Genomic DNA, 27,734 nt, shown 5'->3' with positions numbered 1-27,734 from the left:
GTGGTGCTCATGCCTGTAATCCGAGTACTTTGGGAGGCCGAGGCGGGAGGATCATGAGGTCAGGAGATTGAGACCATCCTGGCTGACACGGTGAACCCGTCTCTACTAAAAATACAAAAAATTAGCCAGGTGTGGTGGCATGCGCCTGTAGTCCCAGCTACTCGGGAGGCTGAGGCAGGAGAATCGCCTGAACCCGGGAAGCGGAGGTTGCAGTGAGCCAAGATCGCACCACTGCACTCCAGGCTGGCGACAGAGCATGACTACATCTCAAAAAAAAAAAAAAAAAAAAGAAGTTGCAGGGCACGGTGGCTCATGCCTGTAATCCCAGCACTTTGGGAGGCCAAGGTAGGTGAATTGCTTGAGCCCAGGAGTTCCAGACCAGCCTGGGCAACATGGCAAAACCTGTCTCTATAAAAAATACAAAAAACTAGCCAGGCATAGTGGCAGGTGCCTGTAGTCCCAGCTACTCAGGAGGCTGAGGTGGGAGGATCACTTGAACCCAGGAAGTTAAGGCTCTAGTGAGCCATGATCACGCCACTGCACTCCAGCCTGGGAACAGAGAAAGAAACTGTCTCAAAACAAAACAAAAAAAACAAGAAGCAAACAAAAAATCAAAACAAAAGGCAATGGTGCTATGGTTGTGAAAATCTGTTGGACCTGACATATATTATTTCTTTGCTTAAAATCGTCCAGTGGGCCGGGCGCGGTGGCTCAAGCCTGTAATCCCAGCACTTTGGGAGGCCGAGACGGGCGGATCAGGAGGTCAGGAGATCGAGACCATCCTGGCTAACACGGTGAAACCCCGTCTCTACTAAAAAATACAAAAAAAAACTAGCCGGGCGAGGTGGCGGGCGCCTGTAGTCCCAGCTACTCGGGAGGCTGAGGCAGGAGAACGGCGGGAACCCGGGAGGCGGAGCTTGCAGTGAGCTGAGATCCGGCCACAGCACTCCAGCCTGGGCGACAGAGCGAGACTCTGTCTCAAAAAAAAAAAAAAAAAAAAAATCGTCCAGTGATTCCCCATCTCACTCAGAGTAAAAGTCCTCACAATGACCCCCACAAGGACTAACTGTGATCAGCAACCCCACTACCCATTACCTGACTTCTTTTCCCACAACTTTTCCCCTTGCTCACTTCAATCCTGCCACACTTCCCTCCTTACAACTCTTTAGGGACTCTGCTCTAGCAGATTCCCTCTACCTGAAATGTTCTTCCCTCACTATCTGCTTGTCTATCTCCCTCACTTCCTTCAACTCATCTTTTCCATGGGGGTTACTGAGACCACCCTATTTATATTCTATCCCGCCAGTTGGCTTCTCCTGCTCCCTTAACCTTGAATTTCTCCTTTTCTCCACAGCATTTATGGCCTTCCAGCAGTTATATAATTCATTTATTACATTTGTTGTCTGTATCCCCATAGAATGGCAGCTCCATGATGGCAGCGATTTGTCCCTTGTTCACTGCTGCATCCTAAGTACCTACAACCGCGCCTGGCATGTAGTAGGTGCTCAGTAAATACTTGATGAGTAGATCTGAGAAGGCTTTTACTACTTCTCACTGTCACATCATACTACTCTGCTCTCTGGTTATCACGACAGAAAGAATCTCTCTTTATTTTTTTTTATTTTTTTTTTTGAGACGGAGTCTCACTCTGTCGCCCGGGCTGGAGTACAGTGGCCGGATCTCAGCTCACTGCAAGCTCCGCCTCCCGGGTTTACGTCATTCTCCTGCCTCAGCCTCCGGAGTAGCTGGGACTACAGGCGGCCGCCACCTCGCCCGGCTAGTTTTTTGTATTTTTTTAGTAGAGACGGGGTTTCACTGTGTTAGCCAGGATGGTCTCGATCTCCTGGCCTCGTGATCCGCCCGTCTCGGCCTCCCAAAGTGCTGGGATTACAGGCTTGAGCCACCGCGCCCGGCCCAGAAAGAATCTCTCTTAAGGGAATCCTAACTTTAGGGAAACCTGAATGTGAAATACCAGTAAACAAAAGATTCAGGCAGGAGACCTTTCCTGGCACCAGAAATCAGTACACTCCAGCTGTCATACACATTCATCTCTCTTCACTGGAGAGAGGAAGCTGCATATGGTTGTGGGGTGCAGCAGGGCACCATTTAAGAGAAAGAACTAAATCAATCAGTTTCATTGGGCAGCAATCTGCAAAATTTGGGAAAGGAGAGAGAATGAGTCTTTCGGCCCAGATTACCCTACTCTCCTTCTCCCTTTCCTACACTCTGAAGCAGCAGTGATGAGGAGAGGCGATAACACAAAAGGACCTCAGCAAGGATGTGACCTCAGACACCATGTCCCCAAAGGAAGAAGTCATATCAGAACTCTCCCTTCTTACACACTGCAATCACACCCTGAGTAGGAATAAAGAAGTGGAAATGTGTCAGAGGAGCCTGAGAATTCGAAAGGGAAAATCTCGGAGACATGAAAGGGAGGGGCCCCCGAGACTTGAAGCTGGGGGAAGACAGACAGACGTCCCTTCCGACCTCCCCGGCTGCACTCTGCCGTCTCCACTCCGGCCTCCGCCCCTTTCCACTTGTGCGGGGCCGCACGGACCTTCGCTCTCCCGGTAGACATGACAAAGGCCGGCCGGGAGCCGGCGGCGCGACAGCATCGGGGCGGCCAGCCGTCGTCCCCATCCCCAGGACAGGACACCTGCGCCGCCCCCTACTCACCTGCGGATCCATGTCCACCTCGGTCCCACACGCGCCGGGGGAATGCAGTGGAAGAGAACTGGGTTCCGGGGATCCTGGGACTCGCGTTCTCTCGCCCGCTCGCGAAGCAGGGTAGAGAACTCGCGCGGCTCCGGCCGCTACCAGCCCCGCGCCACACCCGCCACTTTTGAATTCCAACGGCCGCCACCCGCTCTCACCGCGCTCTGCACGCAGGGACCAATCGTCGCTGTCGCCACAGCCGAGGGCCAATCGCAGCGTCCTCCGCCACCCGAAGCCACACCCCGCCCGACAGGCGCCTTCTCTTTTCTGTTTCGCCGGCGTCGGAGAGGTAAGCGGATTAATTCCACTTCCGGTCCCACTTACGCTTCTCACCCCTCCCTCCTCTAGCGGCAACCGTGCTGGACTTCCGCTCCGCTCCCCGCCGTCGCTCGCTACGTCAAAAAATGCGTGGACGTCGCCGCACGAACGCAACTGGCCGAACGTAACTGGTGGCGGCCGGAGGAGGAGGGGCGGGGATGCTGGAGGAAAGAAATCACGCATGCGCAAACAAGGACCATTGCCGGTAGACAGGCTGGACTAGCGCCTCCTGGTGACTGCAGTAGGGAGCGCACTCGTTTTCCGTCGACGTGATTGTGGCTCCAGCGCTTCCTCTCCTGGTCGTGGTTGACTAGGCTCGGAAGTGGCTCCTGGAGCCCTCACGTGGACGTTAGTGGCCTGGTCTGTTCATTCCCTGGTAATGTTACCATTTCTCACCAAATTTAGGAACTTTTGCGCTCCATTGAAGCCTGACAGTGGGGATTCAAAACTCAGGAAATAATTTTTTTTTTTTTTGAGACGGAGTCTCGCTCTGTCGCCCAGGCTGGAGTGCAGTGGCGCGATCTCGGCTCACTGCAAGCTCTACCTCCCGGGTTCACGCCATTCTCCCACCTCAGCCTCCGAGTAGCTGGGACTACAGGCGCCCGCCACCACGCCCGGCTAGTTTTTTTTGTATTTTTAGTAGAGACGGGGTTTCACCATGTTAGCCAGGATGGTCTCGATCTCCTGACCTCGTGATCCACCCGCCTCGGCCTCCCAAAGTGCTGGGATTACAGGCTTGAGCCACCGCGCCCGGCCATAATTTTTTTTTTATAGCCCTCTTCTCTCAGTCAACCTACTTACCTGGGTGCTGTTACTGGTGCTGGGCTCAGGGCCTTTGGAGTCTCGAGCCCAGGGAAGATTTACTGCTTCCATTTATGGAGTATTTTATGTTTTTCAGGTTATGGACCTGTATTATCTCCTCTTATAATCTCAAAAATTCACTGAGTTCCTACATTGTGCCACGTTCTTTGTATAGATGGATGGAGACATGTTCAGAAAGGTTAAATAGTAAGTATAAGGTCACACCGCTGGTTGGGAATGGATCTAGATTCCATTAGCTTCAAAATTCGAGCTATTTCTGTTAACTCACGTTGCCTCTAACAGGCTCGGTGACAAGAGAAACCCCTTACGTGTGAATAAGGTGCTAGTTTGCAAAGTCGTTCTACCATATTTACTCATCCGAGTTTCCATCCAATCCTGGAGGTAGTCAAGACAGGGTTTTATTTATGAAGCCGAAAGGCAGGGGCCTAAAGCATATGTTCCGGGGTTTGGTGTGCAGTTGGAAATTGGCAGGTCTGGCACCCACGCTGCCGTCTTCTACCCATTAGTTTAACTTGGCTTCAAACAAACTTGTGGAGAGAAGCAGATTGTGGGGAGACACACTGTCTGAAAACCATGTTGCCATCCCCCCAACCTTTGATATCCTGGGAAAACTCCAAAAAGCAAGAGCTGGAAGAGAACACAGTAAAAAGAAAAGTAAAGGAAGAAACTAGAGAAAACCGACAATGGAAGGTAAAGGGAGTAACTGAGAAGGGAGACCTGAGAAGAAACATATAGCTAAAGATATTTATCAAATTAAAAGAAAAAGTTAAACTAGGAGAAATATAGACCCATTAGCAGATGAAAGGGGGAAAATTTATTCATCCCAATTGATGCAGCAAAGCCACTCAAAATATTCAACACCCATTGATTTAAAAAAAAAAAAAAAAAAAAAAAAAAAAACTCCAGAAGCTGATAAAGGACATCTTCAAAAATTTCTCAAAACATCTCACCATAATGGTGAAATGTTGAAAGCATTCCTTTCAAGATGGGGAACAAGGCAAGGATGCCTGCTCTCAATAATCCTCACCAATACAACAATGGAAGTTGTAGCCAGTGCAATAAGCAACAAATATATAAGGATTACAAAAAACAATAATGTTAATATTCGCAGATGAAATTATTGCACGTACAGCAACCCTAAAGTAAAATTCAGATAAAATTGATAAATGAGTTTAGCAAGGTTGATGGATAAAAGATCAGTAAGAGGAAAAAAATCAATTTACAAGATCAATTGCATTTCCATCTTCAGCAACATCAATTAGAAAGCATAACTTTAAAAATTGTACTATTTGGTTACATGAATATTTACATACATAAAAGTTAAGCTCAGGCTGGGCGTGGTGACTCACGCTTGTAATCCCAGCACTTTGGGAGGCTGAGGCAGATGGATCACCTGAGGTCAAGAGTTCAAGACCAGCCTGAACAACATGGTGAAACCCCGTTTCTACTAAAAATATAAAAATTAGCTGGCTGTGGTGGTGTGCCTGTAATCCCAGCTACTCAGGAGGCTGAGGCAGGAGAATTGCTTGAACCCGGGAGGCAGAGGTTGCAGTGAACTGAGATCGCACCACTGAAGTCCAGCCTGGGCTAACACAGTGACACTCCTTCTCAATAATAATAATAATTAAAAAAAAGAAACACTTATTGTGTGCCAACGATCTGGAGCCAGAGGACCTGTGAAGGTGCCACACCGTGCTGCTTACTGGGAATACAGCAGTGAACACAACAGATGTGGGCCTCCATTTCTCAAAGTTCCAGCCCAGTGAGGAGTACAGATGAGCAGAGAGGCAGCGACAAAAAATAAAAGAGATCATGCATGTGAAGTTCTTAGCACGGTCTGTACAATTGTATGTATCCCTGAGCAGCAGCAGCAGGGCACAACGGGCCAGAGCCAGGCTCATCAAGTGTGCAGAACTGAGAAGGGCTGCAGCACGGAACAGTCTGGGGAGCCGAGGCTGGCGGGATGGGTAGGAGGGGGCAGACCACGAAGGCTTTACCCTGGGGATAGGAGCAGGAGTCTCCTTCAAATCTGTCAGTTGGTGGGATTCCCTACTTCCAGGATGGGGAAGGGTGAAGCTTTACAGGGACAAAGTCTGTGCTGGAGTGAGCCCAGGAGTTCAAGACCAGCCTGGGCAACGTGGGGAAAAGGAGTAAACACTCCTTTTCTTGTGCATCATGCAGTTTGCCACCATCTGCTATAGAGAGCCCCACAGGGCAGGGTTTCCTGCTGGGCCACCTCAAGTGCTACAGGCCTGCCCAGGGGTGTCCTGCCCACACAGGGTGCTGTGGCTCAGGCACTCAACCTTGGTCCAGCCTCTCACAGCTGAGCATAATATTGATAGTGACACTGAGCCTTTGATAGAGGCTGTTAGTTTCCCTCCCAGTATTGTTTCTCCAATCTTTTCTTCTTAATGAACCCTCCAGTTTTTTGCAAGACACAGGGCCACCAAAGAAGACCTCAATTCCCAGCCTGTCTTGGGACTAGGTATGGCAATGGATGGTGCTCTGGCCAATAGAGCACAAATGGAAGTAATGTATCCACATTTCAGGGAAAGCCCGGAAGAAAGGAGTATGCCCTTCCCCGTCAAACCATGCCATTTGTTGAGAATAGAAGAACCACAGGCTTGGCCTGGCACTGTGGCTCACACCTGTAATCCCAGCACTTTGGGAGGCTGAGGCGGGCAGATCACCTGAGGTCAGGAGTTTGAGACCAGCCTGGCCAACATGGTGAACCCCGTCTCTACCAAAAATACAAAAAATTAGCTGGGCGTGGTGATGGGCACCTGTAGTCCCAGCTACTCGGGAGGCTGAGGCAGGAGAATGGCGTGAACCCGGGAGGCGGAGCTTGCAGTGAGCCCAGAGAGCACCAGTGTACTCCAGCCTGGGCGACAGAGCGAGACTCTGTCTCAAAACAACAACAACAACAACAACAACAACAAACCCACAAAAAATTACCCAGGCATGGTGGCAGCCGCCTGTAATCCCAGCTACTCAGGAGGCTGAGGCAGGAGAATTGCTTGAACCTGTAAGGCGAAGGTTGCAGTAAGCCGAGATTGCACCATTGCACTCCAGCCTGGGCAACAAGAGTGAAACTGTGTCTCAAAAACTAAAAAATAAAAAATAATAATAAAAAAAAAAGCTCTTCCTACCATCTTGACTCCTGTGGAGGCCTGCTGGGAAAAGGACTTCTAAAAGGAACTATGTCTGGAAGGTTGTGGTCCAAGGCCATTTTTGGCGGCTATAAGTGGGGTCTCCAGAACCAGAGGGAGCACATAGCTCTTCTTAAAATTGAAGGTGTTTATGCCCGAGATGAAACAGAATTCTAATGGGGCAAGAGATGCACTTATGTATACAAAGCAAAGAACAACACAGTGACTCCTGGCAGCAAATCAAACAAAACCAGAGTAATCTGGGGAAAGGTAACTCAGGCCCACGGAAACAGTGGCATGGTTGGTGCCAAATTCCGAAGCAATCTTCCCACTAAGGCTATTGGATACAGAATCCGAGCAATGCTGTACCCCTCAAGGATTTAAACTAGGCCGGGCGCGGTGGCTCAAGCCTGTAATCCCAGCACTTTGGGAGGCCGAGACGGGCGGATCACGAGGTCAGGAGATGGAGACCATCCTGGCTAACATGGTGAAACCCCGTCTCTACTAAAAATACAAAAAAAAATAAGCCGGGCGAGGTGGCGGGCGCCTGTAGTCCCAGCTGCTCGGGAGGCTGAGGCAGGAAAATTGCGCAAACCCGGGAGGCGGAGCTTGCAGTGAGCGGAGATCTGGCCACTGCACTCCAGCTTGGGCGACAGAGTGAGACTCCGTCTCAAAAAAAAAAAAAAAGGATTTAAACAAATGAAAAGTCAATAGGCTGGGTGCAGTGGCTCACTCCTGTCGTCCCGGCACTTTGGGAGGCTGAGGCGGGTAAATCACGAGGTCAGGAGTTCAAGACCAGCCTGACCAAAATGGTGAAACCCCGTCTCTACTAAAAATACAAAAATGCTGGGTGTGGTGGCGGGCACCTGTAATCCCAGCTACTTGGGAGGCTAAGGCAGAGAACTGCATGAACCCAGGAGGCGGAGGTTGCAGTGAGCCGAGATTGTGCCACTGCACTCTAGCCTGGGCGACAGAGCGAGGCTGAGTCTCAAAAAAAAAAAAAAAAAAGAAAAAAGAAAAGTCAATAAATAAACATGGATTTGTGCTCTTAAAAAAAAAAAAAAAAAAAAAGCCAGGCATGGTGGATCATGCCTCTAATCCCAGCACTTTGGGAGGCCAAGGCAGGAGGACCACTTGAGGTCAGGAGTTCCAGACCAGGCTGGCCAACATGGTGGCACCCATCTCTACTAAAAATACAAAAAAATTAGCCAGGCATTGTGGCGTGTGCCTGTAATTCCAGCTACTCAGGAGGCTGAGGCAGAATTGCTTGAACCCATGAGGCGGATGTTGTGGTGAGCCAAGATCGTGCCATTGCACTCCAGCCTGGGCAATGAGGGCAAAACTCCATCTCAAAAATAAATAAATAAATTATTCGAAGACTTAAAAGGCTGTAACTCAGCCTTGATTCAAATAGGTTACAAGTAGTCATGATGATATTTAACAGGAAACATTGCAAGATGAGAACTTTGATGAAGTCTCATGTAGGTATAGATACAGGTACAGATATTCATATAGGTACAGATACAGTTATAGTCATGGTAGACTCCAGATCACAATGAACCAACATTTGGCCAAAGGCAAAAAAGTTATTTAAGATTACTTTTATGTATGCTCAGTCTCTAGTAAAGGTAACTACCATTCAATTTTTAAAATTTTTTTATTTTTTGGAAACGGAGTCTTGCTCTGTCAACCTCCGCCTCCTGGGTTCAAGCGATTCTCCTGCCTCAGCCTCCTGAGTAGCTGGGATTACAGACATCCGCCACCATGCCCACCTAAATCTGGTATTTTTGGTGGAAACGGCGTTTTACTGTATTGGCCAGGCTGGTCTCGAACTCCTGACCTCGTGATCTGCCCGCCTTAACCTCCCAAAGTGCTGGGATTATAGGCGTGAGCCACCACGCCTGGCTTACCATTACATTTTTAAAACTGTGATAAAGTCACATAGCCTCTGAGATAGGCTACTTCTTTTTTTAAATAATATTTTATTTATTTATTTATTTAAAGACAGGGTCTCACTCTATCACCCAGGCTGGAGTGCAGTGGTGCAATCTGGGCTCACTGCATCCTCTGCCTCCCAGGTTCAAACGACTCTCTGACTCAGTCTCCCAAGTGGCTGGGATTACAGGTGTGCACCACCATGCCAGGCTAATTTTTGTATTTTTAGTAGAGACGAGGTTTCACCATGTTGGCTAGGATGGTCTGGAACTCCTGATCTCAAGTGATCTGCCTGCCTCAGCCTCCCAAAGTGCTGAGATTACAAGCGTGAGCACTGCTCCCGGCCAATATTTTAAAACTTTTAATAAAATAAAATAGAGACAGGGTCTCACCATGTTGCTCAGGCTGGTCTCAAACTCCTGGGCTCAGACAGTCCTCCTGCCTCGGCCTCCCAAAGTGCTGGGATTACAAGTTCGAGCCACTACATCTGGCAGTAACTGACTACTACTAACTCTGAAAACTGTAACCTGAATCTTACGGCTTTGATTATTTGTTATAGGAAACTACATTTGTCAGAATGCTATAGTAAATTGTGTTTGTTTACTTCAAGTCAACTATATTTGTTATGTGAAGTTGTATTTGTATACCAACCTATGTTGGTAAGCTACTGTTTATAACCTCACTGATTTTCTTATAATCATATCTGTATATTATCTTGCCAAGATAGATTCCAAATCCAGAATTTTCCTCCTTATGGGTTGTAAACATAAAATAAAACATTATTTGTCTGTGCTACTATAACAAAATACCTGTGACAGAGTAATTAATAAACAACAGAAATGTGTTTCTTACAGAGCTGAAGGGTTGGGAAGTGAAAGATCAAGGTGCCAGCAGATATAGTGTCTGGTGAGGGACCTGGTTTCTTCTTCACATAGAGCCTTGTTGCTGCATCCTCCAGAGGAGATGATCTCCGGAGGAGATGCTGTGTTCCTTACATGGTGGAAGGACAAAAAAGGGCCAAAGCTAGTCCCCTCCAGCCCTTCCCTCCAGCCCTTTCCCTCAATGAATAAGGCACTAATTCATTCATGAGAGTGGAGTCCTCATGACTTAATTACTTCCCAAACAACCTCACCTCTTAATACCACCAAAGCTGAGATTAAATATCAACATATGAATTTTGGGGGACATTCAGATCAAAGCAGTATTATAGCACATTTGCTTTCAAAAACACATGACATATTTTTCTGTGTGTTTGTTTTTAGCCAGGGTCTCACTTTGTCACCCAGGCTGGAGTGCAGTGGCGCAATCTCGGCTCACTGCAGACTCCACCTTGCACGTTCAAGCTATTCTCCTGCTTCAGCCCCCCCCAAATAGCTGGGACTACAGGCCTGCACCCCATGCCCAGCTAAATTTTGTATTTTTTATAGAGACGGGGTTTTGCCATGTTGTCCAGGCTAGTCTCAAACTCCTGACCTCAGCGATCCACCCACCTCAGCCTCCCAAAGTGCTGGGATTACAGACATGAACCCTGGGCCCAGAGGCTGGGGTGTCTTTTGCCATCTCATCTTTACCCCTTTCTTCCCCTGAACTATTCAAATATCCAGCTAAAGGCAGAGATAGAAATAGGAGGGGAGGCAAGTTGGGCTGAGAATGCTTGTATAACATCAGGCCTGCAGGCACTTTCAGAAGCCAGGCATCGCCTATATTTCATCTCAAACTGCTACACAAGTGTTATTTCCAACCATGTGCCAATGTCACACAATGTCACGACTACACGCGGAACTGAATGAAGGTCCTGGAGAGTCTCTCATAATAGAAATTTTCAGATCCAGACTTGGAAATAATTGGTCATTTAAGTGAGCTAGAGGTGGCGTTAAAATAAAGAATTGTGCTTTTCTATATTTTATTATCATTTCTTTGATGAGAAATGGAAGATGTTAAATAAAAATGGGAGTCTAGGCCCAGCGTGGTGGCTCACACCTGTAATCTCAGCACTTTGAGAGGCCGAGGCAGGTGGATCACCTGAGGTCAGGAGTTCAAGACCAGCCTGGCCAAAATGGTGAAACGCCATATCTACTAAAAATACAAAAATTGGCTGGGCGTGGTGGTGGGCGCCTGTAATCCCAGCTACTTGGGAGGCTGATGCAGGAGAATTGCTTGAACCCAGGAGGCAGAGGTTGCAGTGAGCCAAGATCACACCATTCCACTCCAGCCTGGGCAACAAGAGCAAAACTCCGCCTAAAAAAAAAAAAAAAAAAAAAAAAAAAAAACTCAGGCGCAGTGGCTCATGCCTGTAATCTGAAATCCCAGCATTTTGGGAGGCTGAGGCTGGCAGATCACCTGAGGTGGGCAGTTCGAGACTGGCCTGACCAGCATGGAGAAACCCCGTCTCTACTAAAAATACAAAATTACCCAGACGTGGTGGTACATGCCTGTAATCCCAGCTACTCAGGAGGCTGAGACAGGAGAATTGCTAGAACCTGGGAGGCAGAGGTTGCGGTGAGGCGAGATTGTGTCACTGGACTCCAGCCTGGGCAACAAGAGTAAAACTCCATCTCAAAAAAAACTCCAACTCAACAAGAGTAAAACTCCATCTAGACCAGGCACAGTAGCTCATGCCTGTAGTCCCAGCACTTTGGGAGGCTAAAGCAGATGGATTGCTTGAGCCCAGGAGTTCAAGACCAGCCTGGCCAACATGGGGAAACCCTGTCTCTACAAAAAACACAAAAAATTAGCCAGGCGTGGTGGCACATAGGTGTAGTCCCAGCTACTCGGGAGGCTGAAGTGGGAGGATCACCTGAGCCTGGGAGGTCGAGGCTGCAGTGAGTAATGATTACACCACTGTACTTCAGCCTGGGTGACAGAGTAAGATCCTGTCTTAAAAGAAAAAAAAAAAGAAAAAAAAAAGGGCACATAAATTCCCCTTCTTCCAGATCCCTGCCTTTGGACATGAAGACCTCCCTCTAGGGTCTCCAGTCCAAGCTGCCAGGGTGACATCACTCAGCACCACCACACCCTCCATCTGCGTGGACAGGCCTCCTAGGGGATGGCCACTCCTTGTGTAAGATCCATTACCACTCCGAAAATCAATGTCAAAGATCTAGGAAGATATGCCCTCTAGAGGAGTTCTAGGGAAGCATCTTCCTTTCCCTGATCACTGCTCCTTAAGAAAAATTAGTCACAAAAGGAAAAAAAAAACAGTGACTGTACTTCACAATGTCTTGGTTCATTTTATACAAGTTGCAAATTCAATATAAGAAACACTTATGGCCGGGTGCAGTGGCTCACGCCTGTAATCCCAGCACTTTAGGAGGCAGAGGCGGGCGGATCACCTGAGGAGTTCGAGACCAGCCTGACCAATATCATGAAACCCCATCTCTACTAAAGATACAAAAAGTAGCTGGGCGTGGTGGCATGTGCCTGTAATCCCAGCTACTCAGTAGGCTGAGACAGGAGAATCGCTTGAACCCCAGAGGCAGAAATTTTGCAGTAAGCTGAGATTGCACCATTGCACTCCAGCCTGGACAACAAGAGCAAAACTCTGTCTCAAGAAAAAAAAAACAGAAAGAAAGAAATTATGGTTTAGGAGTCATGCAGATGAAGGCTACAAAATTCTGACCCTCCCTAAACATCTCCTTAGATCAGTGCTTGAGACATTTTGCACACCCTGCACTTGATGGATCAGCTGGCCCCACCCAGATTGATTAACTGGCTCATCTGATCTTATGGCCCCCACCCAGGAACTGACTCAGCACAAGAAGACAGTTTAGACTCCCTATGATTTCATCTCTGACCAATCAGCACTGCTGGCTCACTGGCTTCCCCTGACCCACCAAGCTGTCCTTAAAAACTCTGCTCCCCAGGCTGGGCGAGGTGGCTCGTGCCTGTAATCTCAGCACTTTGGGAGGCTGAGGCAGGTGGATCACCTGAGGTCAGGAGTTCAAGATCAGCCTGGCCAACATGGTGAAACCCCGTCTCTAAAAATACAAAAATCAGCTGGGCATGGTGGCACAGGCCTGTAATCCCAGCTACTGAGGCTGAGGCAGGAGAATCACTTGAACCTGGGAGGTGAAGGTTGCAGTGAGCCAAGATTTTGCCATTGCACTCCAGCCTGGGCAACAGAGAGAGACTCCGTCTCAAAAAACAGAACAAAACAACAACAACAAAAACAAACTCTGCTCCCCGAATTATCAGGCAGACTGATTTGAGTAATAATAAAACTCCAGTCCCCCACACAGCAGGTTCTGCGTGAATTACTCTTTCTCTATTGCAATTCCTCTGTCTTGAGAAATCTGTCTAGGCAGCAGGCAAAGTAAACATACTGGGCGGTTACAAGACCAGCCTAGTAGGCTGGGCGCGGTGGCTCAAGCCTGTAATCCCAGCACTTTGGGAGGCCGAGACGGGCGGATCACGAGGTCAGGAGATCGAAACCATCCTGGCTAACACGGTGAAACCCCGTCTCTATTAAGAAATACAAAAAACTAGCCGGGCGAGGTGGCGGGCGCCTGTAGTCCCAGCTACTCGGGAGGCTGAGGCCGGAGAATGGCGTGAACCCGGGAGGCGGAGCTTGCAGTGAGCTGAGATCCGGCCACTGCACTCCAGCCTGGGCGACAGAGCGAGATTCCGTCTCAAAAAAAAAAAAAGACCAGCCTAGTTAACATGGTGAAACCCCATCTCTACAAAAAATACAAAAATTAGCTGGGTGTGGTGGTGCATTCCTGTAGTCCCAGCTTCTCAGAAGGCTGAAGTGAGAGGATGGCATGAGTCCAGGAAATGGAGGTTACAGTGAGCCAAGATCAAGCCACTGTATTCCAGCATGGGCAACAGAGCCAGATCCTGTACCAAAAAAAAAAAAAAAAAAAAAAGGCCATACATTACTTTTTTTTGCACCATTTCAACCAGTGCATTGTGACGGCTCTGCCCATTAGCTAAATCTAGCTAATCAGTATAAGCATCTGCCCAGTCTGCCCATCTGGCTGGACTTCTCCAGGGAAAGTCTGCACTGACACTGAAAGTCTGGCCACAGAAGCTGTTATTCCTTAAAAGTGCCAGGCCTTCACATTGAAAGCGTAAAACAGTTTTCTCCCTTCTCTTCTTCTCTTTTGAAATTATGAAATACTTAAGTAGAAAACTACGTAGAATAGCTATAATGAATCTGTCTGGGCCAAAGGAAAACTTCCCTTTCACCGTCTGAAGGTTGGCTGGAAAATCAACTCTCAAAGACAGATGCAGGCTGGGCACGGTGGCTCACACCTGTAATTCCAGCACTTTGGGAGGTCAAGTCGGGTGGATCACCTGAGGTCAGGAGTTCAAAACCAGCCTGGAAACATGGTGAAAATACAAAAATTAGCTGGGCGCAGTGGCGTGTGCTTGTAATCCCAGTTACTTGGGAGGCTGAGACAGGAGAATCATTTGAGCCCAGGAGGTGGAGGTTGCAGTGAGCTGAGATTGTGCCATTGCACTCCAGCCTTGTTGACAGAGTGAGAGTCTAGAAAAAAAAAAAAAGATGCATTGGAGAAGAGGCATATAAATGGATTAATATGTACACAGAGAGAACCACAGAGTGATTAACCAATCCACAACAGAGTTCAGGAGCTTATTTACCATCCTGGCAAAACAGGTTATGGGATAGGGAGTAGGAATTCTATTGAGGGGCCCTAGGGGATTACTAGGGAGAATAAATGGGCCCAGAGATAGAGATTAATTTTTGAATAGTTCTCTGTGGAATTTGAATGAGCCTGAAAGACAGACTGTCTTGGGAAAGGACCTGCTCAGGTGTGATTCCATTCCTGATCTCATAGGGAGGGGAAGAGAAAACAATTGTTATTTGTGATATGTCTGGACTTGAAGCAGATAAAGGAACTTCAGAGAACAACTCATCCTGGCTTGTGGGAGAGCCGAAGTTTCTTTTTTTTTTTTTTTTTTTTTTTTTTGAGCCCAAGCGATCTCGGCTCACTGCAAGCTCCGCCTCCCGGGTTCCCGAGGCCTCCTGAGTAGCTGGGACTACAGGCGCCCGCCACCGCGCCCGGCTAATTTTTTGTATTTTTAGTAGAGACGGGGTTTCACTGTGGTCTCGATCTCCTGACCTTGTGATCCACCCGCCTCGGCCTCCCAAAGTGCTGGGAAACCTTGAGCCACCGCGCCCGGCCAAAGTTTCTTCTTCAGTTCAGCATGTCAGCATATTTTGGGGTATTAATTTCTGAGCCTCAACAAACCTCACAGACTCACTACTTCCTTATACAACTGTAAACAAACTTTTTTTTTTTTTTTTTGAGACAGAGTACCACCCTGTCACCCAGGCTGGAATGCAGTGGCAGGATCTCAACTCACAGCAACCTCTACCTCCTAGGTTCAAGCAATTCTTGCCTCAGCCTCCCGAGTAGCTGGGATTACAGGCCCGTGCCACCCCAGCCGGCTAATTTTTGTATTTTTAATAGAGATGGGGTTTCACCATGTTGGCCAGGCTGGTTTCGAACTCCTGACCTCAGGTGATTTACCTGCTTCAGCCTCCCAAAGTGCTAGGATTACAGGTGTGAGCCACCACGGCCGGCCTCTTTTTTTTGTTTTTTTGTTTTTTGTTTTTTTTTGACACTGAGTTTCGATCTGTCACCCAGGCTGGAGTGCAATGGCAGGATCTTGGCTCACTGCAACCTCCACCTCCTGGGTTCAAGCAATTCTCCTGCCTCAGCCTTCTGAGCAGCTAGGATTATAGGCGCCTACACCATGCTTGGCTAATTTGTTTACATTTTGAATAGAGACAGGGTTTCACCATGTTGCCCAGGCTGGTCTCCAACTCTTGACCTCAGATGATCCGCCCGCCTCAGCCTCCCAAAGTGCTGGGATTACCTCTGTTTTTTTTTTTTTTTTTTTAAGGGGGTGGAGTTAGGGGTGTCTCACTATGTTGCCCAGGCTGGTCTCCAACACCTGGGCTCAAGTGTTCCTCCCACCTGCCTCAGCCTCCCAAAGTGCTGGGATTACAGGCATGCACCACGGTGCCTGACATAAACTGTTTTCTTCCACCATACTCTTGTTACCTGAAAAAAACTGGGGTTTATTTGCCTGGCAAATAACAAATGACTCTCCACAAGGCAGGTTTTAATTAATAGGAGTTCAATTACTCGTCACAAGTAAGAATAGCACTGGGAGGATTCTCCAAAGCAGTGTCCCCCGGAAAGAAGTGACAGGAGGATTTTAGGGGGCGATGGGGAGGGGAGAGGGTGCCTCATTGCATGTAGAGGACGGGTGCCAGTTGTGGAAACACAGTGAATCATCACGCCCGCACACAGGTCACACGCTATGAGAATGAAGCCGCAGCTCCTCCCGGGATGGAGACTTCAGCATGGTAATGAGGAACTTTCACTCGGGTTTATCTACAAGTTGCTGGGGTCTGCCAGGAGCCAGTTTTAACCAACCAGGTGACTGCATTCAACACAGGGTTTAGGAAAAAAGAGGCTGCAGGGCAGGAGGTTGTAAAACAAGCCAGTTGCTCAGGATGATTAAATTTCTATAATCCCTGAAGACCCTCCCTGTCTGCTCACACAACACAAAACACTTGTGACCAGATGTGTGGGACTTTTCCCCCATACACCAAGCAGTTATCCAGCAAACACTGAGTGTCCTATTCGATTCAGTTCAGACACTAGCTACCTGGAGATGGTATCAGATTCCACAGGTGGAGGGCTGAGTCCCAAAAGACTGCCCCCCACTTTAGATGCTAATTCCAAGACCAAGGCTGTGATCTGTGCTTCTGACAAACCCGCTATAAATCAGGGTTCCCACAACCCCCTCCTTGGCTTCATAATTTGCTAGGATTGCTAACAGAACTCAGGGAAACACTTACATTTATCACTTAATTATAAAGGACATTATAAAAGATATAGATGAATAGCTAGATTTAAAAGATGCATAGAGTGAGCTTTGGGGAGGAAGAGACTTGGCGCTTCCAGGGCCCATCTGGGAACCACCCTCCCAGCACCTCCAAGTGTCAGTACCCTGCCAGCCCATCAGTTCTTTTTTTTTTTTTTTCTTTTGAGAGGCAGTTGCACTCTGTTGCCCAGGCTGGAGTACAGTGGCCTGATCTCGGCTCATCGCAACCTCTGCCTCTTGGGTTCAAGTGATTCTCCTGCCTCAGCCTCCCGAGTAGCTGGGACTACAGGGGTGCGCCACCACGCCCAGCTAATTTTTGTATTTTTAGTAGAGACAGGGGTTTCACTATGTTGGCCCGGCTGGTCTCAAACTACTGACCTCATGATTCAACCGCCTCAGCCTCCAAAGTGCTGGGATTACAGGTGTGAGCCACCGTGCCTGGCCAAAAAAGGAGTTTTTATAAAGCTTAACCTTCAAACACCACTACTTTTCCTGGAAGTTGGTGGGTGAGGCTGAAAATTCCAAATCTACTCTTTTAATACCTTGGTCTTTCTGGTGACCAGCCCCATCCTGAGGCTACTTAGGGGCCTCACCCTAACTCATCTCATTAGCATAAACTCTGGGGTGATCCGAAGGAGCTCATTATGAATAATAAAAGACACTCCTGGCCTGGCACTGGGGCCCAACACTTTGGGAAGCAGAGGCAGGAGGATCACTTGAGCCCAAGGGTTCAAAACCAGTCTGACAACATAGTAATTTGCCTGTTTCTATTCGAGTAAAAATAAAAAAAAGTTAAAAAATAAAACAGCAGCCGGGCGAGGTGGGTTACACCTGTAATCCCAGCACTTTAGGAGGCTGAGGCAGGCGGATCACGAGGTCAGGAGTTCGAGACCAGCCTGGCCAATATGATGAAAGCCCATCTCTACTAAAACTACAAAAATTAGCCTGGCGTGGGGGCACACATCTGTAATCCCAGCTACTCAGGAGGCTGAAGCAGGACAATTGCTTCAACCTGGGAGGTGAAGGTTGCAGTGAGCCGAGATCATGCCATTGCACTCCAACCTGGGTGACAAGAGCAAGACTCCATCTCAAAAAAAATAAAAGACACTCATCACTCTGGAAATTCCAAGTGTTAGGAGTTCTGTGACGGGAACGGGAACAAAGATCAAATATATTTCACATTATACCACACCAACACTAATAATTTACCCTCTTTTTTTTTTTTTTTTTTTTTTTTTTTGAGACAGAGTCTCGCTCTGTTGCCCAAGCTGGAGTGCATTGGTGCAATCTCAGCTCACTACAGGCTCCGCCTCCCAGGTTCACACCATTCTCATGCCTCAGCCTCCCGAGTAGCTGAGACTACAGGCACCTGCCACCTCGCCCGGCTAATTTTTTGTATTTTTAGTAGAGACGGGGTTTCACTGTATTAGGCAGGATGGTCTCGATCTCCTGACCTTGTGATCTGCCCACCTCGGCCTCCCAAAGTGCTGGGATTACAGACGTGAGCCACCACGCCTGGCCAATTTGCCCTCTTTTTAAAATAAGTAACACAGGTCCGGCACGGTGGCTTATGCCTGTAATCCCAGGACTTTGGGAGGCCATCCTGGGCGGATCACCTGAGGTCAGGAGTTCTAGATCAGCCTGGCCAACATGGCAAAACCCCGTCTCTACTAAAATACAAAAATTAGCTGGATGTGGTGGCAGGCACCTGTAATCCCAGCTACTTGGGAGGCTGGGGCAGGAGAATTGCTTGAGCCTGGGGGGCAGAGGTTGCAGTGAGCTGAGATACTGCTACTGCACTCCAGCCTGAACAACAGAGCAAGACTCTATATCAAAAAAAAAAAAAAAAAAAAAAAAGGCTGGGCGTGGTGGCTCACGCCTGTAATCAGGAGATCGAGACCATCCTGGCTAACACGGTGAAACCCCGTCTCTACTAAAAATATAAAAACTAGCCGGGCGCGGTGGCTCACGCCTGTAATCCTAGCACTTTGGGAGGCCGAGGCGGGTGGATGTTGAGGTCAGGAGATCAAGACCATCCTGGCTAACAAGATGAAACCCCGTCTCTACTAAAAATGCAAAAAATTAGCTGGACGTGGTGGCAGGCACCTGTAGTCCCAGCTACTCGGGAGGCTGAGGCAGGAGAATGGCATAAACCCAGGAGGCGGAGCTTGCTGTGAGCCAAGATCGCGCCACAGCACTCCAGCCTGGGCAGAGCAAGACTCCATCTCAAAAAAAAAAAAAAAAAAAAAAAAAAAAAAAAAATATATATATATATATATATATATATATATATAAACTTAGCCGGGCGTGGTGGTGGGCGCCTGTAGTCCCAGCTACTTGGGAGGCTGAGGTAGGAGAATGGAGTGAACCTGGGAGGCGGAGCTTGCAGTGATCTGAGATCACACCACTGTACTCCAGCCTGGGTGACAGAGTGAGACTCCGTCTCAAAAATATATATAAATAAATAAAAAAGACAGGAAATTTCAGTACTGATAAATTTCACACTTTGGAAACATAGAATCATCACAGAGAAGAATCACGAGAGTATGTTTTAAAAATAACCTGGGGCTAGGTGCAGTGAGGTGACTCGCACCTGTAATCCCAGCACTTTGGAAGGCCATTGGGGGCAGATCACTACAGGCTAGAGGTTGAGAGTTCGAAACCAGCCTAGTCAAAATGGCGAAACCCTGTCTCTACTAAAAATATAAATATTAGCCAGGCATGGTGGCACACACCTGTGATCTCAGCTCACTGTAATCACAGCTACTAGGGAGACTGAGGCAGGAGAATCACTTGAACCCAGGAGGCGGAGGTTGCAGTGAGCCAAAATGACACCATTGCACTCCAGCCTGGGTGACGGAGCAAGGCTCTATCTCAAAAAAACAAAAATAAAAAAGTATAACCTGGTGGATGGCTTTCAATAAATAACTAATAAATATGATATGTCAACATCCATACAGATTGTACACGTATTCGGCCTTTTTCCTTTTTTTTCTTTTTTATTTTATTTTATATATATTTTTTGAGACAGAGTTTCACTCTTGTTGCCCAGGCTGGAGTGCAATGGTGCGATCTTGGCTCACCGCAACCTCCGCCTCCCAGGTTGAAGCGATTCTCCTGTCTCAGCCTCCTGAGTAGCTGGGATTACAGACAAGTGCCACCACGCCCGGCTAATTTTGTATTTTTAGTAGAGACGGGGTTTCTCCATGTTGGTCAGGCTGGTCTCGAACTCCCGACCTCAGGTGATCTGCCCACCTTGGCCTCCCAAAGTGCTGGGATTACAGGCATGAGCCACCGCACCCGGCCAATTCGGCTTTTTTCCTGGACTTGATTGGTACTGGAAGCATTTATTTTATTTTTGAATACATGATACAACTGCAGGGTTTGAAGTGTAAAAGAAGAAAAAGGGTATGTGTGACAGTCTCCCTGCCACTTCATCCCTCATCCACATACTGCCCTCCGCTGAAGACAACGAACGTCATCAATTTCTTCCAAACTTTATTTATTTATGGATTATTATTATTATTATTTTCTTTTTTTGAAATGAAATCTTCCTTTGTTGCCCAAGCTGGAGTGCAGTGGTGCAATCTTGGCTCACTTCGGCCTTTGTCTCCCAGGTGTAAGTGATTCTCTTGCCTCAGTCTTCTGAGTAGCTGGGTTTACAGGCCCGTGCCACCACACCCAGCTGATTTTTGTAGTTTTAGTAGAGACAGAGTTTCACCATGTTGGCCAGGCTGGTCTTAAACTCCTGACCTCAGGTGATCCACCAGCCTCAGCCTCCCAAAGTGCAGGGATTACAGGCATAAGCCACCACACCTGGCCTATTTTATTTTATTATATTTATTTATTTATTTATTTATTTATTTATTTAGAGACAGAGTCTCACTCTGTCACCCAGGCTGGAATGCAGTGGCGCTATCTCGGGTAAATGAAACCTCCACCTCCTAGGTTCCAGCAATTTTCCTGCCTCACCCTCCAGAGTAGCTGGATTACAGGAGCCCATCACCACACCCAGGTTTTTTTTTTTGTTTTTTGTTTTTTTTTTTGAGACAGAGTCTTGCTCTGTCGCCCAGGCTGGAGTGCAGTGGTGCAGTCTAGCTCACCACAAGCTCCGCTATTCTCCTACCTCAGCCTCCCGAGTAGCTGGAACTACAGGCACCCGCCACCAAGCCCAGCTAATTTTTTGTAGTTTTTTAGTAGAGACCATGTTAGCCAGAATGGTCTCAATCTCCTGACCTCGTGATCTGCCCACCTCGGCCTCCCAAAGTGCTGGGATTACACACCCAGGTAATTTTTGTATTTTTAGTACAGATAGGGTTTCGATATGTTGGCCAGGCTGGTCTTAAACTCCTGACTGCAAGTGATCCACCCGCGTCAGCCTTCCAAAGTGCTAGGATTATAGGCATGAGCCACCGTGCCAGGCCTATTATTTTTAAATTGACAGATACATTTTATGTATTTATCATATACAACATGATGGTTTGGTTTTGGTTTGGTTATTTATTAATTAAATATTTATTTATTTATTTATTTTTGAGACAAATTCTAGCTCTGTTGCCCAGACTGTAATGCAGTAGCGTGATCTTCTTGGCTCACTGCAACTTCAACCTCCTGAATTCAAGAGATTCTCATGCCTCAGCCTCCAGAGTAGCTGGGACTACAAGCATGCACCACCATGTCCAGTTAATTTTTGTATTTTTTTATAGAGATGGGGTTTCTCCTTGTTGGCCAGGCTGGGCCTGAGCTCCTGGCCTCAAGTGATCCATCCACATCAGCCTCCCGAAGTGCTGGGATTACAGGCATGAGCCACTGCGACTGGCCTGCTTTTTTATTTTTATTTTCATTATTTTTTGAGACAGTTTTACTGTGTTGCCCAGACTGGGGTGCACTGCCATAGTCACGGCTCATTGCAGTCTCAAACACCTGGGCTCCAGTGATCCTCCCACCTCAGCCTATAGCTGGAACTACAAGCTCCAGCCACCACGCCCAGCTAATTTTTCGCATTTTTTGCAGAGACATGGTCTGCCTATGTTGCCCAAGCTGTTTTCTCTATTTTTTTTTTTTTTTTGAGATGGAGTCTTGCTCTGTCACCCAGGCTGGCGTGCAGTGGCCAGATCTCAGCTCACTACAAGCTCCGCCTCCTGGGTTCACGCCATTCTCCTGCCTCAGCCTCCCAAGTAGCTGGGATTACAGGCGCCCGCCACCTCGCCCGGCTAGTTTTTTGTATTTTTCAGTAGAGACGGGGTTTCACCGTGTTAGCCAGGATGGTCTCGATCTCCTGACCTCGTGATCCGCCCATCTCGGCCTCCCAAAGTGCTGGGATTACAGGCTTGAGCCACCGCGCCCGGCCCCGCAACCTGTTTTCAAACTCTTGGGTTCACACAATCCTCTTGCCTTGGCCTACCAAAGCGCTGGGATTTCAGGTGTGAGCCTCTGTGCCCAGCCTAATTCTTAGTTTCCATAGCGTTTAAATGCTATTTTGAAGCATATATAAACTTGGAATGACTAAATCTAGCTAATTAACATATGCTTTACCTCACATAATTATCATTTTGTGGTGAGAACACAAAATTCAATCTCTTAACATTTTTCAAGAATACAATGTATTGTTTTGTGGTGTTTTGTTTTTTTCTGGAGATAGAGTTTCATTCTGTCATCCAGGCTGGGGTGCAGTGGCTCGATCTCGGCCCACTGCAAGCTCTGCCTCCTGGGTTCACGCCATTCTTTTGCCTGAGCCTCCCGAGTAGCTGGGACTACAGGTATATGCCACCATGCAGATAATTTTGGGGTTTTTTTTTGTATTTTTAGTAGAGACGGGGTTTCACCGTGTTAGCCAGGATGGTCTCGATCTCCTGACCTCGTGATCCTCCAGCCTTGGCCTCCCAAAGTGCTGGGATTACAGGCATGAGCCACTGTGCCTGGCCTGTTTTGTTTTGGTTTTTTTGGGAGGGAGTCTTGCTATGACGCCCAGGCTGAGGTACAATGGTGCAATATGTCTCACTGCAACCTTTGCCTCCCAGGTGCATGAGATTCTCCTGCCTCAGCCTCCCACGTAGCTGGGACTACAGGTGCGTGCCACCACGCCCAGCTAATTTTTGTATTTTTAGTAGTGATGGGGTTTCACCATATTGGCCAGGCTGGTCTTGAACTCCTGACCTCAGGTGATCTGACCTCCTTAGCCTCCCAAAGTGCTGGAATTACAGGCGTAAGCCACCACGCCCGGCCTACAATACATTATTATTAACTCTAGTCATCATGCTGTACCAAATTTTAAATAGGAGGATATTCTATGTGTTCTACAACTTACTTTCTTTTTCTGATGTACTTCATATTTTTTAGTCTTATATTTTGATGTTTTCTGTTTTTTTTTTTTTTTCTTTTTGAAATCTTTAGACCCAGTTAGCTCATTTTATGTTGTAGAACAGTGCTGTCCAATAGAACTTTCTGCAATGATGGAAATTTTCTATATCAGCATCGTCTAATATAGTACTCACTAATCACATGTGGCTGCTGAGCACTTGAAGTGTGGCTAATGTGACTAAGGAACTAATTTTTGAGATGGAGTCTTGCTGTGTCGCCAGGCTGGAGTGCAGTGGTGTGGTCTCAGCTCACTGCAACCTCCACCTTCAGGGTTCAAGTGATTCTCTTGCCTCAGCCTCCTGAGTAGCTGGGACTACAGGCGTGTACCACCACACCCAGCTAATTTGGGTATTTTTAGTAGAGATTGGGTTTCACCCTGTTGGCCAGGATGGTCTCTATCCCTTGACCTCCTGATCCGCCCGCCTTGGCCTCTCAAAGTGCTGGGATTACAGGCATGAGCCACCGTGCCTGGCCAAGGAACTAAATTTAAATTTTTTAAATGTGAAACATAGACATAATTTTAATTATTTAAGTTTAAGTTTAAATAGCCACATGTGGCTCATTGCTACCATGTTGGATAATGCAGCTCTTTAATATTCAATTATATAAATATATCACAAATAATGTATCCATTCTTCTGTTTATGGATTTTAAAGTATTTCCAATTACTTTATATACTGCTATATTAAAAAATGCTGCAATGAACATACTTCTGCATGCCTTCTTGAGCAAATGTGGGAGAGGCTAGGTATAAGCTCATAGGTAGAATTGTATTATCAAGTCTACTAGGTATTGCCAAATGGTCTCCATAGTGGTTTTTCCAGTTTACACTCCCATCCACTAGAAGAGAGTCCCTGTTGCCCTGGAGCTTCAACAACATCTGATATTCCCAAACCTGTCTTTGCCAACTTAATGAATGTCACCTTGTTATTTTATTATTAATTTTATTATTTTTTCACCTCATTATTTTATTTTATTTTATTAATTAATTAATTTTTTTTTTTTTTTTTTTTTTTTTTTTGAGATGGAGTCTTACTCTGTCGCCCAGGCTGGAGTGCAGTGGTGGTATATCGGATCACTACAACCTCCACACCCCCACCCCCTCCCCGGGTTCAAGCAACTCTCCTGCCTGGGCCTCCTGAGTAGCTGGGATTATAGGTGCCTGCCACCACACCTGGCTAATTTTTGTATTTTTAGTAGAGATGGTGTTTCACCATCTTGGCCAGGCTGGTCTTGAGCTCCTGACCTCGTGATCCACCAGCCTCAGCCTCCCAAAGTGCTAGCATTATAGGCCTGAGCCACTGCACCCAGCCCTTGTCGTTATTTTAATTTGCTTTTTTTTTTGAAGCCCAAAATGTCAATATTAATTTACATTTTCTATTTTCTCTTTGAGGGATTGTCTTTCCTATATTTAATTTTTTTTTTCTCTTGGGTTGGTTGTCTTTTTCATATCAATTTGTAGAAGTTCTTTGTAAATTCTAGATAGTAATTCTTTCTTGGTTATATACCTATATATGATGTAGTCTGCTATGGCATGGCTTTTATTATTAATTCAATGTTTGCAAAACCAGTATATTTTCATATATTTCAAATGGTACAAACAGATAACCAGGGGCCGGGCATGGTGGCTCACACCTGTAATCCCAGCACTTTGGAAGGCTAAGGCAGGAGGATCACTAGGTCAGGAGATCGAGACCATCCTGGTTAACATAGTGAAATCCCATCTCTACTAAAAATACAAAATATTAGCCAGGTGTGGTGGCAGGCGCCTGTAATCCCAGCTACTCAGGAGGCTGAGGCAGGAGAATGGCATGAACCTGGGAGGTGGAGGTTGCCGCAAGCCGAGATTGCGCCACTGCACACCAGCCTAGGCAACAGAGCAAGACTCCGTCTCAAAAAAAAAAAAAAAAAAGATAAAGAAGATAACCAGGAATTTTTTTTGAGATGGAGTTTCACTCTTGTTGCCCCCAGGCTGAAGTGCAATGGCCCGTTCTTGGCTCACTGCAACCTCCACCTCCCGGGTTCAAGCAATTCTCCTGCCTCAGCCTCCTGAGTAGCTGGGATTACAGGCACCTGCCACTACGCCTGGCTAGATTTTTTGTTTTTGTTTTTGTTTTGTATTTTTAGTAGAGATGCGGTTTCACCATGTTGGCCAGGCTGATTTCTAATTCCTGACCTTAAGTGACCCACCCACCTCAGCCTCCCAAAGTGCTAGGATTACAGGCATGAGCCACCATGCCTGGCCAGATAACCAGCATTTTTTAGAGTTAAACACAGATTTGCCATACAAACAAAGATTCTCTCCTGACCAAATGCACGCCAGGTTCCTCTGAACCCTTTCTCAGTTAGGCCTCAATCTTGGATGATAAGGACTTTTTTTTTTTTTTTTTTTTTTTTGAGACGGAGTCTTGCTGTGTCACCCAGTCTGGAGTGCAGTGGTGCGATCTCAGCTGACTGCAACCTCCGCCTCCTGGGTTCAGGCGATTCAACTGCATCAGCCTCCTGAGTAGCTGGGATTACAGGCACCTGCTACCACGCCTGGCTAATTTTTGTACTTTCAGTAGAGACGGGGTTTTACTATGTTGGCCAGGCTGGTCTCGAACTCCTGACATCAGGTGATCTGCCCACCTCAGCCTCCCAAAGTGCTGGGATTACAGACGTGAGCTACTGTGTCCGACCTGATAAAGACTTTCATGAACACTAACATAGTTTCTAACAGTTCAAGGCCACATCTCTAGGATGACCCTAATGCCCTTTAAAGTGTCTGACTGAGAGAACTCAAGGCTGCCAAAAGAATGTACTGTTTGTTCCAGTCCACAGCTGAAGGTAGGACTCCTGTTTCCTAGCTGCTGTGAGAGTGTAGGAGCCTAGTGATAAGCCCCAGCTAACAAGCCTAGGTGGGCTTAACACAGACCAACCACCTTCCCACTTTTTGTAATCTGTCACTTCTCTGACGTCATTGAGCCCCCACTCACCCTGTCTCTCTATTCTTTCATTCTCGCTTTAAAATGCCCAGTTATCTCTACAAATCAAAGTTGAGTTCAGTTCAAGCTAGACTCTTTTCCCTATTGCCGTAGTATGTCACTGATTAACATCTGTTCTTACCACTTTATTTATTTATTTAGACAGAGTCTTGCTCTGTTGCTCAGGTTGGAGTGCAGTGGCGTGATCTTTGCTCACTGCAAGCTCCACCTCCCGGGTTCATGCCATCCTCCTGCCTCAGCCTCCCGAGTAGCTGGTACTACAGGCACCCGCCACCATGCCCAACTAATTTTTTTGTATTTTTAGTAGAGATGGGGTTTCACCGTGTTAGCCAGGATGGTCTTGATCTCCTGACCTCGTGATCTGCCCGCCTCAGTCTCCCAAAGTGCTGGGATTACAGGCATGAGTCACCGTGCCCAGACACCACTTTATTTATTTATTTATTATATTTTTGGACAGAGACTTGCTATGTGGCCCAGGCTGAAGTGCAATGGCACAATCTTGGTTTACTGCAACGTCCGCCTCCTGGGTTCAAGCGCTTCTCCTGCCTCAGTCTCTTGAGTAGCTGGGATTACAGGTGTGTACCACCATGCCCAGCTAATTTTTGTATTTTAGTAGAGATGGGGTTTCACCGCGTTGTTCAGGCTGGTCTCGAATTCCTTACCTCAAGTGATCCGCCCGCCTCAGGCTCCCAGAGTGCGGGGATTACAGGCGTGAGCCACTGTGCCTGTCCTGTCCTTACCACTTTAGCTAGTGTTTGGCTTTGTTTATCTATGAGATAATCCAGCAATTCCGCTCCCAGGTATATACCCAAGAAAAATGAAGATTATATATCCACACAGAAACTTGTATAAAAATGTTTATAGCAGCATTATTTATAATAGCCGAAAGGTGAAAACAGCCCAAATGCCCACTAACTGATGAATGGATAAATAAATTGTGATCTGTACATACAATGGAGTATTATTCAGCCATAAAAAGGAATGCCAGCTACTAGGGAGGTTGAGATGGGAGGATCACTTGAGCCTGAGAGGTCAAGGTTGCAATGAGCCGTGACCATACCACTGCACTCCAGCCTGGGTGACAGAGTAAGACTCTGCCTCAAAGAAAAAAATAAATAAAAGGAACACAAGGAGTGATCAGCTGAGCACGGTAATCCCAGCACTTTGGGAGGCTGAGGCAAGAGGATCCCTGGAGCCTAGGAGTTTGAGATCAAGCTAGGTAAGTAACATAGGGAGACCCCATGTCCACTAAAAATTAAAAAAAAAAAAATTAGCCGGACATGGTGACTCGTGCCTGTGGTCCCAGCTACTTGGAAGGCAAGAGGTCAGAGTATCACTTGAGCCCAGGAGGTGGAGGCTACAGTGAACCATGATCCCACCACTACACTCCAGCCTGGGCAACAGAGTAAGACCCTGTCTCAAGAAAAGAAAAAAAAAAAAAAAAAAAGGAATGCGGTAGTGATACATTACATGCTACAACTTTGATGAACCTCAAAAACATTATACTAAGTGAAATAAGATTATTTATGGATTTTTTATTTTTCATTGTCAAGTTAGCACGCTACACAAATACACACACATGCTC

The 27,734-nt window shown here is 47.1% G+C and overlaps 2 protein-coding genes and 1 pseudogene across 4 annotated transcripts in view; 2 read left to right on the top strand and 1 right to left on the bottom strand.

Moving 5' to 3' along the window:
- DAXX (death domain associated protein) overlaps positions 1–27,734 on the top strand; it is a 104,478-nt gene that overhangs the window by 18,791 nt on the left and 57,953 nt on the right. The gene's annotated exons all lie outside the window — the stretch shown is intronic.
- The window catches only part of KIFC1 (kinesin family member C1), a 52,727-nt gene that overhangs the window by 16,441 nt on the left and 8,552 nt on the right, over positions 1–27,734 (bottom strand). Inside the window, exon 1 of one of the 3 annotated variants that reach the window (XM_050787592.1) lies at positions 2,677–3,477. The exons of 1 other annotated variant lie outside the window; for it this stretch is intronic. In XM_050787592.1, coding sequence (XP_050643549.1) covers positions 2,677–3,216 — 540 coding nt within the window. In that variant the 5' untranslated portion in view covers positions 3,217–3,477. Of the gene's footprint in view, positions 1–2,676; positions 3,478–27,734 lie in introns of those variants that run through there. One more of the 3 variants, XM_050787593.1, reaches the window with a different exon arrangement.
- On the top strand, positions 6,573–7,653 carry LOC126952824 (60S ribosomal protein L35a-like; annotated as a pseudogene).

The sequence above is a fragment of the Macaca thibetana genome, chromosome 4, assembly GCF_024542745.1.
Source record: "Macaca thibetana thibetana isolate TM-01 chromosome 4, ASM2454274v1, whole genome shotgun sequence".
In the NCBI taxonomy this organism is placed as follows: Eukaryota; Metazoa; Chordata; class Mammalia; order Primates; family Cercopithecidae; genus Macaca; species Macaca thibetana.
Note: the sequence above shows the minus strand (reverse complement) of the source record. Positions and strands in the feature narration are given on the sequence as shown.